Source organism: Leptonychotes weddellii, chromosome 1, assembly GCF_054177405.1.
Source record: "Leptonychotes weddellii isolate Sample4059 chromosome 1, ASM5417740v2, whole genome shotgun sequence".
NCBI classification, from domain to species: domain Eukaryota; kingdom Metazoa; phylum Chordata; class Mammalia; order Carnivora; family Phocidae; genus Leptonychotes; species Leptonychotes weddellii.
The window spans coordinates 152347819-152367974 of record NC_138369.1 but is presented as its reverse complement, the minus strand read 5'-3'; the positions used below and the strand labels follow the sequence as shown (position 1 = coordinate 152367974).

Genomic DNA, 20156 nt, shown 5'->3' with positions numbered 1-20156 from the left:
TTCTTTTTTTTGAGGTGAGTTTTTCCATCTTGTCATTTTGTCCAGAGGAGAATAGTTGAATGAGAGAACAAAATGCTAACAGCATAATAACAACCCCCAAAAAATATACACTAAACAAATCAGAAGAGACCAAAACTGTGGGAAAAGAAAGGGAAAGAAAGAAAAAAGAAAAAGACAAAAAAAAAGAATATGATCAGGCTGGTGAATAGATTAGTGCCACAGACTAGATTTTGGGCGTATTTTGGTCTGTTGGAAGAAACTGCCTCCCAAAATTTTAAAGAAAGAAAAACTTATATATGTACAAAAATAAGGGTAAATACTATGAAGGGATGGAATATGACTGTAAAGATGAAAATTATAAAAGATTTTATAAAAGGAATTGATAAGAAGTTGGTTGAAAAAAGAAAGAAGAGAAATTAAAAAAAAAAAAAGGAGATAATGTGATCAGGCAGGAGACTAGAACAAAGCCATACACTAGAGATTTAGGGTATATTTTGGTCTGTTAGAAGAAACTGTATCCCAAAATTTTAAAGAGAGAACAACTTATATATATACCAAAAATAAGGTTAACTACTATGAAGGGATAGAGTATGACTCTTCCAGAAAGTGGTCGCTTTTCTGTTCAGAGAGTTGCTGCTATTCTTTTCTTCAATCTCCTGTTGAGTTCATAGGTGTTCAAAATGGTTTGATCCCTATCTAGCCAAATTCCTGGGACCAGATGAAATTTAGGTCTCCTACTACTCTGCCACCTTGCTCCTCCTCCAGATAGGGATGTTTTAATCCCAACAGGAATATAGGAGGGAAAGAGAGTTCAGAGGAAATGTTAAAAGACTTGATTTGAATTCACTTGAGCATAAGATTCGTTTGGGACACAATCTGATAATGACCAGGCAACAGTCTAAGGGAAAATCATTCCCCAGTTTTAGTACCTATCTTGTGAATGAAAATATATTATAACTTTGTTCAAATTTATGGCATCCATATTTTTGAATGCCTTAGAGGGATAAGAAAATTATTTATTCTCAAATCCATTTGAGATTATAACTGTAATTCACTATCTCTACAGCAGAAATGGGGGAGGTAGAAATAGGTTAAAAATAACTGGCTCCAAATATCTGGAATTGCAACTGGGGGAAAAAAAACAAGCAACCTAACTGTCAATCCAAGTTATCACCACAAATTTTATTACATGGTAGAGAAAATATAGACATGATATAATGTTATATAAGCTAGAATTGATTTAAATCTGTAAGAGTTTGGAGGTCATTGAGATTTGTTTAGATTTTTAATATTACTGACAGCATATTAGAAATGGCCAAGCCGATACAAAATACTATATCCAGCAAAAACTCATTACTTTTATGAAAATATTAAATTTCTGTAATCCCCTTCTTTCACAGACCTTCTTGAGGCAAACAAACAAACAAAAACGCTATTTCACTCACAAAATATTTTCTCCAAGTTTCCTTAGAACATTTGAAGAATGCTTTTCTTCTGTTTTCTTTAACAACACAAGAAAAATATACTCTTACCATCATGTGGTTTCTCAACACCACCCATATCAAAATCATCTTAAGTATTGGGCAACTGCAGATTTGGAAGGGAAAAAAAAAAAAAGCATTAGTCAATAGTCCATTGAAGTCCCAATTAAAGAAAATAATTTTTCTCTCTAACAGGAAAAAGATGATCTGGGATTTTGTGATTCATTGTGTTCAGGATATAAATAAGTGATTTCTTCCAAGGTTTTGATTCCAGTGCAGTTTAAGATATACATAACCATTTCTGGGCTATTTTTGAAGGAAAATGAAAGAAATTCACTTTTTGTGTGATTTGTAGAAGTGGTTTTCAAAATCTCTTAAAGCAAACTGATGAGGCTTCTAAAAAAGGTCTAGGGATTTTGAGACTTGACTAACATTCAAGAATCTTGGAGTTTGTCCTCTGACTTCAGTACAGTGCACATACTAAGTTAATTCTGTGACATGAGGTCTTTGGGAAACTGGCTAAAATTGTAAAAAAAAAAAAAAGCTGAAATATCTTGAAAATATAAAAAGAATTAATCACCTCCAAATATATTTTCCAAGAGCAATAATGTATTATATAATTTTTACATATTTGAAAATAAGACAAAGCACTGTTTACCAATAGACTTCTGTCACCTAGCCACATATTTGAATACCATCCTGTCATAATTTCCCTTATACTTATCTATTTTGTTGATTATAAAATATGATCATAGACTGTAAGGTTGCTTGTAATCTTCACAGTGTAGCTAACCTCCCTATAGAAAATCACTAGGAAACAAATTACAGGTTAGATGCCAGCAGTATTCTAATAAAACAGCTCCTTAGTTTAATAATAGCAGCTCTAAATTGATGTGACTGCACAAAATACAAAAGATGCAGAGCTCAGGTGTGAAACTTCTAATTCACAAGAAACTGGGGGAGTCTTCATTTGACTCTTTATTATCCTTAATGAGAAGATGAAACTTATCACTGATGAATTTCAAGATTGCCTAAAGTATCTCCCAAGGAGTTATAGATAGAACCTATTTCAAAGTACTTGGTATTCACATAGATTAGGATCTTGCTCAAATACTTCAGTGTTACCCTTGAGGAATTAGGAAAATCATTGAGAAAAATCATCTCGTCACTATAAAGCAACTACTCTGCTCAGGTTTATGGGACATGGCTTTGAGAAACTTAGTGAATGGGGATACATAGCATCTATGGGAAGTTAAGAGAGAAAAACAACCTAACATAGAACCAGGCACAACATTTCATAATGCAGACAGTAGATGTGATGGGAATGCCACTATAGGAAATATCACCATGGGGACTTTCAAGGAAGAGGTGCAGTATATAAATTCTGGGAAGGTGTGGGATGAGATTAGGGAGAGAAGCAAATCGGTAGATTATCCTGGCAGGGGAATACCAAAAGGAAAAGCAGAGGATTGAACCAGTATAGATGATAATGACAGCTAATGGAACAGGAGACAGTAGGGCTAGTTAGGAGAGATGAGGTCCAGCATGGGAGGATGAACCTTACAGCTTTGATCTATAAATTATGTCTGAGAGGCACCTATGGCATAAAAGTTAAGAGCTTAAGTTCTGAGACACTCTGCCTTACCAGCTGCTTGACTCTGGGCAAGTAATTTTCTAACCTCCAATTTCTGTATCTGTGTAATAGGGCTAATAATAATTTGTATCAATACAAGGGAAGTGCTTGCAAGTTTTTTTATTGTATCAAGACTGACATTCTTAGGGAGAGTATATATTTTATTAAACTAAACATGTTTCTCTGGCAGCAATGGTCAAGGTAGGTTAAAATGATGTGACTCTGGGCAGGTGAACCCAGGCAGCCTCTGTAGTAACCCACTGTTTCCCCTTAACTTCCATTATCCATTATCATTGAAACTGGAATACTGGTCTCAGAACTTTCATATTTAAGTATAAAAAATGATTTTTTATTTTCCCTATCTTGCTAACCAAGTGTTTGCATCCATCAGGCTCCTATTTCCAAGCTCTCTAAAACCAATAGCCAAATAAAAGATTTCATGACAAGCCGTCAGATTTAAAACCTGGATCTTCTAGATCCTCGCTACAAGAGTGTGGACACTTCATTTGACCTCAGTATTTTCTGATAAAGTTCTGTATCTATATTTGGGTGAAATTAATGACTTTGAGGAACATTATGGAAATCCACCAAAATGGAAAATTTCTTTGGATTCTGGTACTATGCATGATAAATTGGGAGTTTTGTTACTACATTTAACCTTTAGCACATCTTTCTTTAAAATATAGATTCAAATATAAAATCTAGCCTTTGCAGACATTGTACTAATTTGTTACAGTCAGCCTTTTTAACCCATAAGGCTTTGAGTTCATAAAAGGGACATGAATTACAAGATGAGATCTAATATTTCCATCATTGGTACACATAATTTCTTTCCAGATTTTTTTTGTACTCATGAGGGAAAACGTCTGTGCACAGTGCAGATTCAATTGCTAAAAATTTCAATGAGAAGCAAGAAATACAGAAGTAAAAAGTAAATGTGTCATACATGTTTATTTCAGGTAAATATCATTTTCCCTTCATCTGAAATGAGTTTATCTTTTAAACTTGAGCAATTTGGCAGAACAAATAGATTCTCTTCTTTGAAACAAATCCAAGTTATTTATGTCAAATATTCTACCTATTAGAGGTATTGGGAACTGTAACAGTTGCCAATAGATATGATAAAGAAGAAATAAATGATGTTCAGTTTCGGATTTTAGCTTCTTACTAGACTACAAAGTCAGAGTTACTTATTTTTCATGTACTGTCATCATTGTTATGTTGATCTAATCTATGTCCAATAAAGATATGATCAGGAACTATTGCAGAGCCCACCAACTTTGTGGCATTCATCAATCTGCTGACATTTTTCCACTTAGAAGCCCTTAAAAGCAGACTATGACTGATGCTTTATAATTTCTTAAAGAGAATTTATAAATTTCTCCTCTCTGCTTTGCCTTAGGAATATTTCAGAAATGCCCGGTCTAACGTTTCTAGAAGTTACCACAACTGCCAGAGCTGCCTCAGTAACTACGTGAAGCCTCACTTGAGCTTGTCGCCGGTCTTTTAAGGAAAAGCTCAGGACAAAGAGAACATAATCTAAATAACCGATGGCAGGGCTTTAGAAAGGAAATTCTTAATTCCTTTGTAATTCGTGTTCTTTTTATGAACTCAACAGAAATAATGCTATAAAAAATGGAGAGATGCCTATGTATAATATTAAGACTTTTGTAGAAGCATGTTGGAAAATGAAGTTCCTATTAATAAAATACAAATAATTTAGCTGCCACAGCTGGAGATCTCTAACTGCAGCACATCTTTCTGTAATTGCTCTAATCCTTGTGTGTTCCCTTGCTCTTTTTGCAGGCAGACCAGTAATGATTGTGGTGGAATATATGGAGAATGGATCCCTAGACTCCTTTTTGCGGGTGAGGTGTTTTCTGATGGCATTTGAATAAGCTATTCCGAGTTCTAGATTTAAATCATTTATCATAATTAATTTTTGCATAATGTTATTCATGGATTTTTCCATGAAGAATAGCAGCATTTTCTCTAGCGTGCATTTCTCTGAAACTGTGATACGTTAGTGTGTTACTAACGGGAGGAGTATATACACATAATAATATAATTGATTTCTCCTATAAATTCATATGCCATATTTATATATGTATATATATTTCAAATGATGTTATAAAGAGAGTAAATGAAACCCAGTTGCCTCACATAAACATTCATTTTGCTTTTATCACATTTAACTATTCAGTATGATGCTTTATGCAAGATCTATACTGCTGACCCCCTTAAATTGATGTGTATTTACCAATAATGACTCAAGTTCATATCAGAAAACTGGTTTTATCCCTCTTAAATTCATTTGCCTGACTTTCAGGAAAGAAAAGAAATATGACAGGGCGCCTGGGTGGCTCAGTTGGTTAAGCGACTGCCTTCGGCTCAGGTCATGATCCTGGAGTCCCTGGATCGAGTCCCGCATCAGGCTCCCTGCTTGGCAGGGAGTCTGCTTCTCCCTCTGACCCTCCCCCCTCTCATGCTCTCTGTCTCTCATTCTCTCTCTCTCTCAAATAAATAAAAATAAAATCTAAAAAAAAAAAAGAAAAGAAATATGACAAAACTCTAGCAGAGATCTGTTTCAGAACAAAAATTTTTAAAGCACTCTTTGTAAAGTGACTTATCCAAGTGCTCGCTTCGGCAGCACATAGACTAAAGTGACTTATCCTTGAGGGTATGGTGTGTACAAAAATCACTTGTGTTATATAGTAGAAGAGATTAACAGAGCTGAGAAGGTACCATGAAGTTATATTTCAAATATATTTATAATGTCTTTAATATTTAAAAAGTTATCATATGTTACAAAAGTATTCATTGATAATAAAAACCAGAAATATAAAAAATAATCACTACAATAAATATTTTTCATCCCCAGCAGGGGTCACATATTTGAAGTCACTATATTCTTAAATATTTATCTATCTACAGAGACATGGCCATTTCTCTTACTTATCCCTGGACTTTTGCTATTTGGAACGTGTTACACTATTTTTTTAATTGTTTTATTTTATTCAGTTAGCCAACATATAATACATCAGTGTTACACTATTTTTTATCTTCCTTTTCATGTGATAAAAATGGTCTTGAGCATTCTTTCTTCACTTTATTTTTTGTTCTATGTTACTTGATCAGGTTCTGCATTTCACCTTTCTTTTTTTATCTCATTTTCATTTATTTTTCCTGAGTTCATGCCCTCTTCTTCCAACCTCTCTCAATATTAGCAGTGATGATATGTTTACCCTGCGCCTGGACTTGATGTCCAGATTCAATGCCAGAAGCTGAATTCAGCAAAATCGTCCAATTATTACAGAGCAATACTCCTCGCACAATGCAGACTCTCAACCAAGTATGCTCTTTAAGGCAAAATGAAATTCATAGGTATTTGGGGACACGAACTATTTGTTTTTTGGTTTTTTTCTGTAGCCATTCTCAGAATGTTATTTTATCGCTTGTATTCATTTCTCCTGTAAATGTGCTAAATTATTTTAGAATAATTTATCAGGACCACCTATGGTACTTGAAATGCATATATAGTTAGGCCCTTCCATTATGTTTGTTCTAAAGCTCTTTTTTATCAGACACATACCAAAAAGACTTATTCTCTAATGATGCTTGGGATATGTTTTGGGTTTTTTTTTTTATCAACTGTATCCTAGAGCTGAATATAATGGCAAATAATGTCGCACATACTCAATCTAAATTGCTGCTGAAAATTGGATCGAATGACTGCCTGCCACAGCAAATTAGGAGAGAATTGTGAGCTTCAGATATACTTTTTTATCCTGATGAATCCTGAATTAATTAAAAGACATTATAAAGAAAAGATAATATGTTATCAATAAAATATTTATTTGTAAATATCCTACTACATGTTTATAAGTGGTATACCATTACCTCTGCTATGAGAATCTTAATATTTGTTAGCTCACCTTGGCTCGTCACTTTATCAGCGGCGCGACCTTGTGACTTGGGCAAGTTACTAACTTGCGTGTGCCTCTGTTCACTTAACTATAAAATGGGAATATTAACAGCATCTACTGCATATAAGTGTCGAGAGGATCCATTGAGTTGATTATTGTAAGGCTTATAGAATAATACATGACGTATTGTAAGTGGTAGAGTGAAGATTCAAACTCAGGCCCCTGACTCAAAGCAATGTTCTCATACACTTTTTTTTTTTTAAATCAAACTACTTATTACTTCTTTTTAGAAGCTCACCGTCATCTCCCCATGTGAACCTGTGTCCTGTCTGCACGTAGAATTTCTATTAAAATAAACATAATTGCATGAGAAAAAAAATCCACAGGGCCCAATATTCCCTTCTTACCCTTTTTTAATATTCTTACCTTTCTTTGTAATCCTCTCTCTTTAACCCCAGAAGCTCAAAGTGCTATATAAACTTTAAGTCAGTAGCAGACACTCAGCTCCCCATGGCAAGCAGAAATAAAATTTATAAAGATATATATCCTACAAATTCTCAAAAACGAAGTCATTTTTCAAACTACTGCTTTAGAATTTAATAATCGCAGCTTCTGTGAGCACAGAGGAAGTGGCTAAGTGCATTGCGTTGTAGGGAAGCAATCTGTGGCTCATTAATAGCATTCTGTGCTTACTAGAAGCAGAAAAGATTTCCCCTTGGTCTCCCACATATTTGAAAATCACTTCAGTTTACTGTTTTATATGAAAGAGTGGTAGCAAAACCAAGTACAAAATTACAATCTAGTGTCAGTGGTGGTGGCTGGCTGTGATGTTGCACTAGATTCATAAATCGTCTACTGTTCAGCATCCTTATGGACATTCCTCCAGGTATATATTGGCAAGAGCTGGTGTGGTTAAGTGTCTGTGTTTGTGTGTGTGTGCATGCACATATGTGTGTGTGTGCACGCGTGCACGCAGAAGGGATGTGGGTGGGTATGTAACTATATGTGTATTTTTAATTTTAAAATAAAATGCATCCTGACTTAGCAAGCAGAGCATCGGCTCTGCTGCCTGGAATGTATGACCTCACTGATGGGCAAATATTCCTAACTTTTCCAAGTGTGGATTAAGTGTAATCTTGGCCATCATCCATGTATGGTTTCTCTCAAACTATGCATATGGATTTCATAAACACTTTTTGTAGCACCTACCTGGCAACTGCTTGCCCTTAAATCTTTGGGCTTCCATTTTTTATAACAATATTAAGCAATTCAAATAAAAACAGTTTTAAAATACTTAAAAACTTTGAGATACCATATGCCAACCACAAAAAGTTATTCCTTTATTTTATAATATTTGTTGAATGTGGATTTGTTTATCAAATCACACAATTCAGTTATGTAAAAATATAATACCACTGGTTTCGGTATAAGATGTTATATTGTATATGTTCAGGCTACAGCCTCTTGTTGCCACCTCAAATCCTTTGATATGAGAGAAAAGATACAGATACATTATTTGCAAAGCACAAAGAGAACAAGGGGGGGATTAATAAAAACAAAATCCAACAAGATCAGATTGGGTAAGGAAACCATATTTCAAAACATAATTGGAAAAGGATGCCTAGGAGCAAGAAGAATGTGTGGAAGGTGGTGCTACAAACTGATTTGAAGAAACAGAGTAGGAATAGGATGGGCTGGTCGTTGGGAGATGCTGAGTTTCATTTGGCTTGTATTCCACTTGAGATGTCTATGGAACATTCAGTGAACATGTCCAGACAGCAATTAGAAATACAAATCTGAAGCTGAGGAGAAAAATACTGACTGAAGTTAAAGATCTGGTAGCCAGTAGCATAAAAGTGGTTATTAAAGCCAAACCATATTTTCTTTTTTTTAAGATTTTTTTATTTATTTATTTGAGAGAGAGAGCACATGAGAGGGGGGAGGGTCAGAGGGAGAAGCAGGCTCCCTGCCGAGCAGGGAGCCCGTTGCGGGACTCGATCCAGGGACTCCAGGATCATGACCTGAGCCGAAGGCAGTCGCTCAACCAACTGAGCCACCCAGGCGCCCGCCAAACCATATTTTCTAGGAAGAACTTTTAGAGAAAGACAAGGAGCTGAACAAGGTTGGAACTCTGTGGCATGCCAACCTGAGGAGGCAGCAGGGTGTTGTCTCCAAAGGTGACTAAGAATAAATGGTCAAAGAGGAACAAGGAGGGAGGTGAGGACATGGAATCCTGCACACCAGGCGAGAGCAAATAAACAACTGTATCAAGTGCAGCAGAGAAGGTCAGAAAAATGAAGACTGAAAAGCATCTATGGGATTTACCACTTATGAGGTCTTCTGTGATCTCAAGAGCATGTTTAATGGGTTGGTCCCAGGCAGAAGTCAGAATGTATAGGGCAAAATGAGAATGAAAGATGAATAGGAATTGGGGTTCTGGGGTTTGTTTGGTTGGGTTTTTTTTGTAAAAAGTGCGTGAGATAGCAAGTCAAGAGAAAAATCAGATGCTAGTAGACAAAAAGAAACATGAAGACTATTTTTTAAATAGAAAGAAATTTAGACAACTTATACACTGGGGGATAGGGAATTAAAGAAAATACATTGATGAGGCCAACTATCTCAGGAGATGGGAAGGTACAAAATCAAGGACCCTGGTAAAGGATTAATTTTGAATAGTAGAGGCCTCCACATCTTCCAAGGCTCATGGGACTGTGTGTTGTCAATCCAGAGAGAGGTATGAGAAGCATTAAATTGAAAGAAATGATACCTGATGTTGTTGCATTTCTATGTGAAGTAGGAGGAGAGTTTATTTGGAAGTTTGAGAACAAACCTTCATTTAAAGTGAATGTTTAGAATAATTGCCGAAGTTAAAAAGAAAAGTAGCTGATCACTGATCAGACCAAAGGAAAAAAAGCGGGGGGAGCATCAAGAGCAGGTTCTGGACCAGGAACAGTTTTTCTCTGGGCCCCAGCAAGGGCAACCAGTTAAAAATTGTTACTAAGGTTTTTAACGATAATGCAACCCTCAGTGTCCGGAAGTGGATCTTCTGGACTGCTAATCAGGTAATTGTCATTAGGTACCTGTATTCTTCCTCCACTTCTGCCAGACCACATCTTTCATCCTGGAGAAAGTAAAATAATTAAAATAATGCTGACATCCAGCTGATGCTGAAGAATCTGAATGTGTTCTGGCAGTGGTGTGCATGTATCCATGACTTTCTGCAGGAACACTCCACCCCCCCAAATATAAGAATGGCAATGACGGAGGCTACCGTGTGTAGAGCAGGTACAACAGAAACTCACAGGCATTAAAGGTGAATTGGGGTAGTGGAAAAAGAATCTTGCAGGTAAGCAACTGGTGAATCCAGGTTAGACAGAGAAGAAAATAAAAAGACTGATAGGCTAGAAATGAATAGAAACGTCATCAGCTGGGAGCTGTGACTATGTAAAAGAGGAAGTATAGTTGTATGATGAGGGTGGGAGAGCTGAAGGAAAGGAGGATGTGCCAGCTCTAGGATATGGGCAGTGGTTTGTTAGAGCCAGATCATTCCAGGTTGCGAGAGAGGATATTAAATGGCGAGGAATCTAGGGAGCTGGTTGTTAAACTGTTAGTAGCTTGAAATTGGCCATGATGGAAATAGTTACACGACAGCAATTGGCAAACACCACAGATCATTGCTTGTTTTTTTTTTCTCCAGAGGGCCAGTTTACCAACACAGTATATTGATACCTAAGATTTTTAAAGCAAAAAAAATAAAAATAAAAATAAAATAAAAGGAAAGGAAAGGAAATAAAATATTTCTGAAGCAAGGCCATTTTAGGGGTGACAGTTTCCAGGTGTGGCCCTAAGAATCAGTGGCTAAAGCAAAAATGAAAATGAATATCTTTAATTAACTAATGTAGATATCAATTATGTGTGCTTTCTGTGAGTCAGGCATTATCCCAATCCCATGCATTCATTAATTCACCAAGTGCTTACAGCAACATTATGAGGTGGGTGTTAATATTATCCCCATTTTATCAATGAGGAAACTGAGGCAAAGCATAATAGGTAGCTTGCCCAATGTGAAACAGCTGATAAATCATTCTTTTTTTTTTTTTGCACAAATATGTGTTCATATTTAGTTCACATAGTAGACCCCGTGCTATTCTGGAGGCTAGGATACAGAAGTGAACAAAACAGAAATAAAAAATCTAGTGGGAAGAGAAATAAAGAATTCAGCCAAATGTATGTACATCAGATGGGAAGAAAAAGTAGGAGAAGTGAAGATGAAAGTGAGATTAGATTTCAGTATGAAATTGAATGAACAGGCAAGATCTTACTGAAAAGTGTCATATGAGTAAAGATGGAAGAAGGTGAGGGAACAAGCCAATTGGATGCCTAGGGGGAAATATTCCAAAGAGTAAGAATAGCAGGGGCCAACACCCTGAGGTTGGAGCATTTTATACCCAAAGAACTACAAATTAAGCCTTTATGCTTTATGACCAAATGCCTGTTTTTTTTCCTAGAACAGTGCTAATTCCTGCCTATTGCCTCTTCATAATTGTTAATATTGACCTTTTTACCCTGCCATTGGGTTAATAAAATATATCGTCACCCTATGGTTATGGTTAGAAGAGATTATATAAGGGAAAGGGTGGTAGAAGATGAAGTCAGAGAGTTGATGGAGGCAGAAAGGGACTCAAATGTCGGAGGGAAATTATTCTCAACCTTGGCTGCACATTATAATCATTTAATTTAGAGAGCTTTTAACAATCCCAAGTTCCAGCCTGCATCCCAGGTGAATTAAATCAGAATCTCTTGGTGGAATCCATGCATTTATATTTGTTCAAAGTTCCTCCAGCTGAGTCTAATATGCAACCAACTTGTAAAAACACTGAATTGGGGCATTTTAGGCCATTGTAATGTGTTTGAGTTTTCTCTGGGTAAGACGTGAAGCTATTGTAGGGTTTGGGGTAGAGATACAACATAATCTGATTGTGTTTTTTAAAAATTGCTCTGGTTGCTATATTCAAAGACAAATGTGAAGTACAGATGGATGGAGAGAAATTTGGGGGCTTTTGTAATAAAATCTAAGTAAGGAGATGACAGTGGCTTAGATGAGGATTATAGTTGAGTTGATGGAAAATACTACATTCTGTGGTGTAGAGCTGATAGAATTTGCTGTTAGATTGGATAAAGTGTGCAGGCAAAAGGGAAGATTCAAGGACAACTGTCATCCATAAAATAAAGTCAAGAATAGGCAATAACTACTTCCCACAGTTATTGTTTTATGTAGCATTAAATAGCAAATAGACCTAAACGCCATATTAAAGTCTCCATAATATTATCTATTATTATAATGTATATCAGAAGATGTCACCAAGAGTTTTAAAATTGTTTTTCTGTTACTTCCTGGTCTGTTTTCTTCTAGTGGCTAAGAATAGTCTTAATTTTCACCATTAAAAAAAAAAATCTAGATATACGTCAAGAATATGAGTATTTAAATAATACATATCAGTGCATATCAGCCTTTCAAAAGCAATGTGAGTCATTTGAAGAGTTTCCTTGAACAAATGCAAAGCTAATATTAATTTAAAAAATTAAAGGGATCTTTTAAATATTTATGTAGTCAAATTATAAATCTAGTAAAGATGGCATTTTACCTTATGCTGGTTATATATTAATTATGAGAGCTGTATTTTATTAGCATACTTTCCTTGTAAATTGTGTTCTGTGGAATTATATTTGTGCGAGGGTATGAGAGCAAAATTAATCTACATCGCATTCATTTAATATTCAACAGTAAAAAAAATGAAGTCACATTTACCTACCAACACCTTTTTTTTAAACCATAAAAATTAGAGTTGAATTAATCCCCTTAATTACTTTTTTCAGAAAAAATATATAAAACTTCATGTAGACAAATGTTATTATTTATCAAGCCTGTGCCAGCTCAATGCCAAATACTATTCTAAAAATAATGTGACAGTAAACATCCAAATATATGAAAGCAGGGTATGCTTGGAACTAACCATATGGCTGGCTGAACTTTTTATTTTTAAATTAGAAGTTAGAGCATCAACTTCCAAAAGGCTGAATTTATCTCTTTTAACATTATAATATTGTAAATGTGTTGTGGCATTTTTAGTACCTGGTACCATGAAATTGTACTCTAATTTTCCTTACTGATTCTTCTTTTGCATACAGGTTTTTATGCTGATTTTTAATTGGTGTGTAATTCATAATTATAGTGATGTATAGAGATATTCCATGCATTTTCCTGAACTCCTATATGGTCAATCCTGTATCCCCATTTGGACCATACAGGAGATTTTGGATTTGCAGAACTAAATATTAGACTTGAATCTTGCAGTTCCCAACCATGCCTGCAAATCAGAATCACCATTCTAGAGAGATTTTATAAAATATAGACGCAGACTCAAGCAGCTATATTTTGCAAAAACTTCCCGGGTAATTTTGATGCACTCTAATGATGCTTCATCAAGACTTTGGCACTCTGTGACACCCTTCCCCAGATGTCAAACAAAAAAAATTTACATTTTCTTGGCTTTACTTAAGTGAAGCACACAGTAGCTAGTGTAGATTACATTCACATAAACCTAAGCAAAAAAAAAAAAAAAGAAAGAAACAAATTCATTTGTAAGCTTTGTAAACTAAAGCTATATTATATCCAGACCCACTTTAAGCTCTTAAAATGTAATTCTGAAATCCAACTACCATGTTTCACAAATCCATATCTACTTTTCTTCCTAGATTTTTTAGATATATTAGAAATGACATTTTTGGTTTCCTTATGATTGAAATTTCCGATTCTGTTATTGGTGGCCTCTTCCTTCTATAACTAAAAATATAACTCTACCTAGCTTAAGTGCAAATCCATAATGACTACAAAAGAAAAGCCTTGAAGGATTTAGTAAATATGCTACAGGAAATTATAATAAGATTTTCAACGGGGGAGGCCACAAGAGCCAAGACTTCGGTAAAAAGGAGATACTGATTCTTCCTTGTTTGGTAACTTTAAAACAAAAATTACTTAGTCTTTTCAAATCTGTAAATAACCTTAGCCATTTCTTTTTCAAATTCAGGAGCATTTTTAAAAGTCACAGCATGATCAACTTTCTGATTTAGAAACATAAAAACTAAATGTTAACTTTATACTTAAGTTATAGAAGTAACCCTCCAAGGTCTGTTTTCTGCAAAGTCACTTATAAATCAATTGTTGAAAACTCAAATGCATTTTCCCAAAAATATTTCTTTTAAAGATATTGCTTAAGTCTCTAGGCAGATCCATAAAAGCCTCTCTAACTCAGACCACAGCTAAAGGATGTAACTTCCAATAAAGAAGGGGGTCAGGAGTTTCCTTCAAAAGTAAAAAAGAGTGCTTTCCTCCCTTCTACATGACTTGCCTTGGGCAAAATTTTTTTAAAGGCCATTTTTCTGTGGCATCCATCCCTCTCTTCATGTCCTCTTCCTAGGTCCTCAACTATTCAACTTTTCCTGTTTTAAATCCCATGTGGTGGCACACACTCCCCATCTCCTCGTATCCACAGGCTAGGTTTTCTTCCATCTCATAAAATCACCTATAACCTGAACCCCCATACACACCCTAATCTAAGCTCTCATTTTCTCATCACCACAGATCTTAGCTGGATATAAGGTGAAACTAACTCATGCTACCATCTGTGATTCACAAATATTATTTTAATTCCTCCAGATGATTTTGCATCTTTTACATAAACTTATAAACCCAAATAGAATTTTTTAAAAAATTTTATTCTGCAAATAATGCAACATGAGATCTATTCTCTCAGCAAATTTTTAAGCGTACAAAACAGTATTGTTGACTGTAGGTACAGTGTTGTGCAGCACATCCAGAGAGCTTATTCATCTTGCTTACCTGAAACTTTATGCCTATTGATTAGTACTGCCTCCTATCCGATCCCTGCCCCAGCCCCTGGCAGCGCTGCAGGAGGGGGACTAGAGGCTTACAAAGTCCACTGTTGATATACCTCGATCCTTTGTAAACCACTTAGTGAGGTACATTTTTTGCATAGCCATTTTATAGCTCAAGTCAGCATTTTAGAAGTAATCATTTTACAAGGCTTCAGCTAACCCTTCTCTTTGTGTCATTCTGTTTTAAAAGGCTGGTGCCATTCCTTATAACTCATGGTTAGTGAACCAAAAATGTCTTTTGACGTGCATATGAATCAAAGTTTCATTACTTCATTTTAGAACATAAATTGTCGTTGTCCAATAGTGTTTATTATTCCAGATTTGTGAGGAATCTTTGAAGTTGATTTATTTACTGAAGGTAACCAAGACACTGCATAGTGAATTGGATTCTCTGTAAATGTTTGCTAAATGATGATGTGCAAATTTTATTAATTCTACTCTATAATAGCAGCTTATCATCTACCAGCTGCAATATTGTTTATCACTCGTATGTATTTCAGGACACTGAATCACTGTAATTATTTACTGTATACAAAGGAGTATAGCACACTTTCTCAACAATAGAATTTTAGGACAATGATTTATATTGTGGTCCACAGACCTTTGATAGTTTATAAGGCTATTCTGTTGATGGGATCAACATCACTATTCTCCAGTGAACATCTACAAAGAAATATAGTAGAAATCTATATACCACATTTAGCCCCCTTTTCCTCACTCTTTAGTGAAAATTTAAGAGTCTGATGGTCATAATCAGAGTCAAACCAGAATCTTAACCTCAGAAGTAAAGATGGTTGCAAGTGTAGTCAATATTCTCATATACTCACGATTTTCTCAGAGAATCTCTTATAGTAAGTCTAATTTTCCATGAAAAATCCTTCAAGAAAATATCCTACTACTGACTAAAAGCCTGAAGTACTTCACTCCATTAGGATAAAAATAAATTCAGTTCAGTTCAGTTCAATCCAGTGAATATCTCTTGAATATCTGTCACGTGCCAGACATGATGCTAGGCCCTGAGATTTCAAAGATGACCAAGACTCTTGCCCTAGATGAGAGTATGTTCAAGCCAGTGGGGAAGGCTGACACATACACATATGGTTTTAGCCAGCATTGGTGTAGACAGGATGCTTTGAGAGCAATAAAGAAAGAAACTTGGTCCAACTTTATTCCTCCACTTTCCTGACCAGTCCCAACCTCCTTCCAATCTATTGTAGGTACTGTTAGCTGTGCCTTGAAAATAGACCTCAAATGTGATTCAAGCCACCAGTTTCTTTCTCCTTTGTTACTCCAATAGCTCCCAAATTCATCTCCCTGCTAGCATTTTCATATGCAAGTCAGAGAATATCACTTCCCAATTAAAATTCATCTCTAACTTGTCATTACTTTTAGAATAGATTTTAGACTATTCGACAGAGCTTACAATACTCTACCTGATTCTGCCTGTGCCTACCTCTCCAGTCTCCCTCTTACTCAACAAGTTCCAGCCTCACTGGCTTTTATTCATCAAGCATGCCAAACTCATTCTTGACTTAAGCGATTTGTACCTGCTGGGAACTACTCACAGCCTCCATCATATCATCTTCTTTCATAGCACTCCAGTTTACTTAGTTTGTAGTTCTTCATTATTTAAAAATATCTCATTTATTTCTTATTTATATTCCGTCTCCGTGCCTCCAATTAAATGTTGGTGCGACTGAAACAGGCACCTTTCTCATTCGCTTCCCACTCTGACTCCAGCAGTCAGAGCAACAACTGACCCATAGTAGATGTTCAGCGAGTTCTGAATGTTCAGCGAGTTCTCAAATGTTCTTATTTGAAAGAATGAACTTGGAAATTCAGCCAGGGCCTCCTAGAAGACATAGCACTTCTCATGAAAAATTCAGGTGACCAAAGACCAGAAGATAGAAGCACAGCATATCAGACATGAAATAACATGTTGTAAGAGCGAATTAAACACACACAACAAAATGAATCAGAATAAGTTACTTGAGACTAGAGATAGAAGCAAGGGTCGTGTTTTTGTATTGAGTACTATACTTTATTCTTCACTGAAGTTCATTGAACGGTTTTAAGGAAAGGGGTGATATACTGATATTTGTGTCTTCGTAGAATTTGAATATATTTATTTAAAAAAATAATAATAATGAGATGACTTCAGGACAGCATAGCACTCAAATCCTACATTTGTCCTCAGCACAGGCTAAGTACATGAGGTCAACCTAAGATGATTGGACGCTGAGAGGCTTAAAGTGTTCATGCAGCGCCACCTGTGAGGCAGGGCCTTGAAAAACATCATCAAGAGTTTGCATCGCTTGCATTGTGAAGACAATGTAACATGCCAACGACTGCTCAGATCTGGTGGGTGTCTTGCTCCAGCGTCTGAAAGAGAATCTGGTGGCACTCTGCAGTTCTTGGAAGTAGCAGGCATTATTATGTATAGCTTTTAGGACTAGAAAAAGGAATATAGATTTTGTGTGAAGGAGAGAGTCGTATCATTTGTAGAGAAAGAGATTTGTGCCATACCTCATGGGGGAATAAATGAGACTATTCCACTCAGCGACATAGATAAATAGATTCTCATTTGTTGGTTTATCTGGAGTGTTCTTGTTCATTTGTTTTTTGGTTTATTGGTCTCAGAGCTCTTTTATACCTTGCCTTATTAAGCGATATTATGCTGCCCAAACTAGGCCAGACTGGGTCATTATGGCAAAGTTTGGGTCAGCTCTTTTCTAGACAACTCCAGTTAAAAAGAATACAGGCTCTGGAATTCGACTGCCTGGATTCAAATCCTGACTGCAACATTTAGTAGGTTAATACCTTTGTCCTTCAGTTTGACCATCTATAAGATGGAGCTAATAACTTCACTTATATCACAGAGTTGTTACAAACATTGAATATGATGATAATAAAAAGCTTGTAACTGTGACTGGTATGTAGCGTTTAAGGAATGTGAACATTTTCCCCTCCTATAATAAAATGGCAACAATAGCAGTATAAGTTCCTAAAAGAATATAAAACTGTGTTTGGCGCTTCTCTTTCATCAAGCGCACATTTTATAAACAACTGAGAGAGAAAGAGAGAGATTATCACAGGTTGGGCACCAAGGGAAGCAGATTCTAAAAGGAGATTCCCATGAAGAAACTTCAGTGGGGAGGAGCATCAGGATTATCTCCCTTATTCCTATAAGTTCAAGAGTTTTGGCAGCTGATAATCCTTAGCTGAGTCCCTCTCTGGGAAATGGCCTTGGCTACAGCCCCTTTTCCTCAATCTGAATGAACTCTGAAGAGTTATCCCAGATCCAGGACATTCTATGGGGGTATATGAAGGGGGCATGTTGTGCATACACTGCACATGAAGTTCTCCTGCTGCCCAATCCTTCTTTTTTCTATCCCCCCACAGCTGTGGGTCCTAAGAGTGTGTAATCAGGGATCAACATTTAGCAAAATTAATGAATTTTACTGCTTCGTCAAATACATTCTCATTCTTATACAAAACTGTCCCCTTTTTGTTTGTTTGTTTAGTTCATGTGGTAGAGAATATGAGGATAGAGGATACTAGGACAGTTTGGTTTGGTGCCACTACCTTGATCCTTAATTTGTGTTAAGGCTCCTGTAATTTTACCCACCAGAATTTTGTGCCATTGGTACAAATATCAACATAGTGGAAAAAAAAGGTAGATATATGTCTTAGTGCAACTGTAAAAATAGTTTTGACCTCACAGACCCCTAAAATGTCTTGGCCATGGGAATTAGAAATACGTATTCCACATCATATAGTCACATGACAGAACATGGAGAAAGTGGTTTATCCTCTTTTCAAACACCAGAATCCCATTTTTAATGAGGCCACTTACTGTTCTTGGAACTATGATTGCTATGATGCTAAATGAAAGAAAATAATTTAAGTCTCTCCAAACACTGGCAATAAGAAGAGTTTAATAATTTCAAAAATAAGTTGCATGGAATACAAGAGGAGGGGACACTCCCAAACTCATTTTACAAGACCAGTATTACTCTGATAACAAAGCCAGACAAAGACACTGCAAGAAAACTACATGAGATATCACCTCACACCTGTCAGAATGCCTAAAATCAACAACACAAGAAACAACAGGTGTTGGCAAGGATGTGGAGAAAGGGGAACCCCCCTACACTGTTGGTTGGAATGCAAACTGGTTAGCCACTCTGGAAAACAGTGTGGATGTTTCTCAAAAAGTTAAAAATAGAACTACCCTATGATCCAGCAATCATGCTACTATTTGCCCAAAAAATACAAAAATACTAATTCAAAGGGATACATGCACCTCAATATTTACAGTAAATTATTGTAACTTACAATAGCCAAATTATGGAAGTAACACACGTGTCCACTGATTGGTGAATGGATAAAGAACATGTGCTATGTATACATAATGGAATATTATTCAGCCATAAAAAAAAGAATGAAATCTTACCATTGGCAATAACATGGATAATAAAAATTAATAAAATACTGGAAATGGCATTTTTTCTGTACTTGATGCAAAACTCTTCTTGCTATTAATGAATAGTAGCAAGGGAGTGGTGAGATCTGCTCTGGGTATTAGCATAATAACATTTTTTCTGAAAAGCAATTGGGCAATCAATATCAAGAGTTTTAATAATGTTTATGTCTTTGATGTATAAATTCTTCTGGAATTTATCCTCATGCAAGGATGGATATATGTGGATGTTTACTGAAGTTTTATTAACAATAAAAAATTGAAAATAAACAAAACTGGTAATAAAGGAATATGGCACATTTATATATTAGAAACTATATTATCTTTATAAACAATATTTTATAGTCTTTAATAATATATGTTATTTTCATAATATGAACAATATGAGATTAATTTTAATAACAGAAAAAATTAGACTACCAAATGATGGGTCTTAAATATGAATGAATTTTATCTCTCATTTATAGTTTTCTATCGTATTCCAAAATTTTCACAATGGATTCATATTACTTCCATAATCATAAAAATATGTTTTGTTGTTGTTTGTTATTTGTATTTGCTTTTATTTTGTTTTGCTTAGGTTTGGTTTGGTATGAGCTCAGTTAGAAGCAAGAGCAGTTAATGTGTTAGCAGTCAAACCCCATTTTAGGAGACTCAATGCTTAAGCTCAGGTTAAT

At 35.6% G+C, this 20156-nt stretch overlaps 1 protein-coding gene across 1 annotated transcript in view; it reads left to right on the top strand.

Annotated features, from left to right (window-relative positions):
• LOC102737537 (ephrin type-A receptor 6) overlaps window positions 1-20156 on the top strand; it is a 305707-nt gene that overhangs the window by 174439 nt on the left and 111112 nt on the right. The window contains exon 9 of the mRNA XM_081817012.1: window positions 4921-4982. Within this exon, the coding sequence (XP_081673138.1) occupies window positions 4921-4982 (62 nt within the window). The remainder of the gene's footprint in view (window positions 1-4920; window positions 4983-20156) is intronic.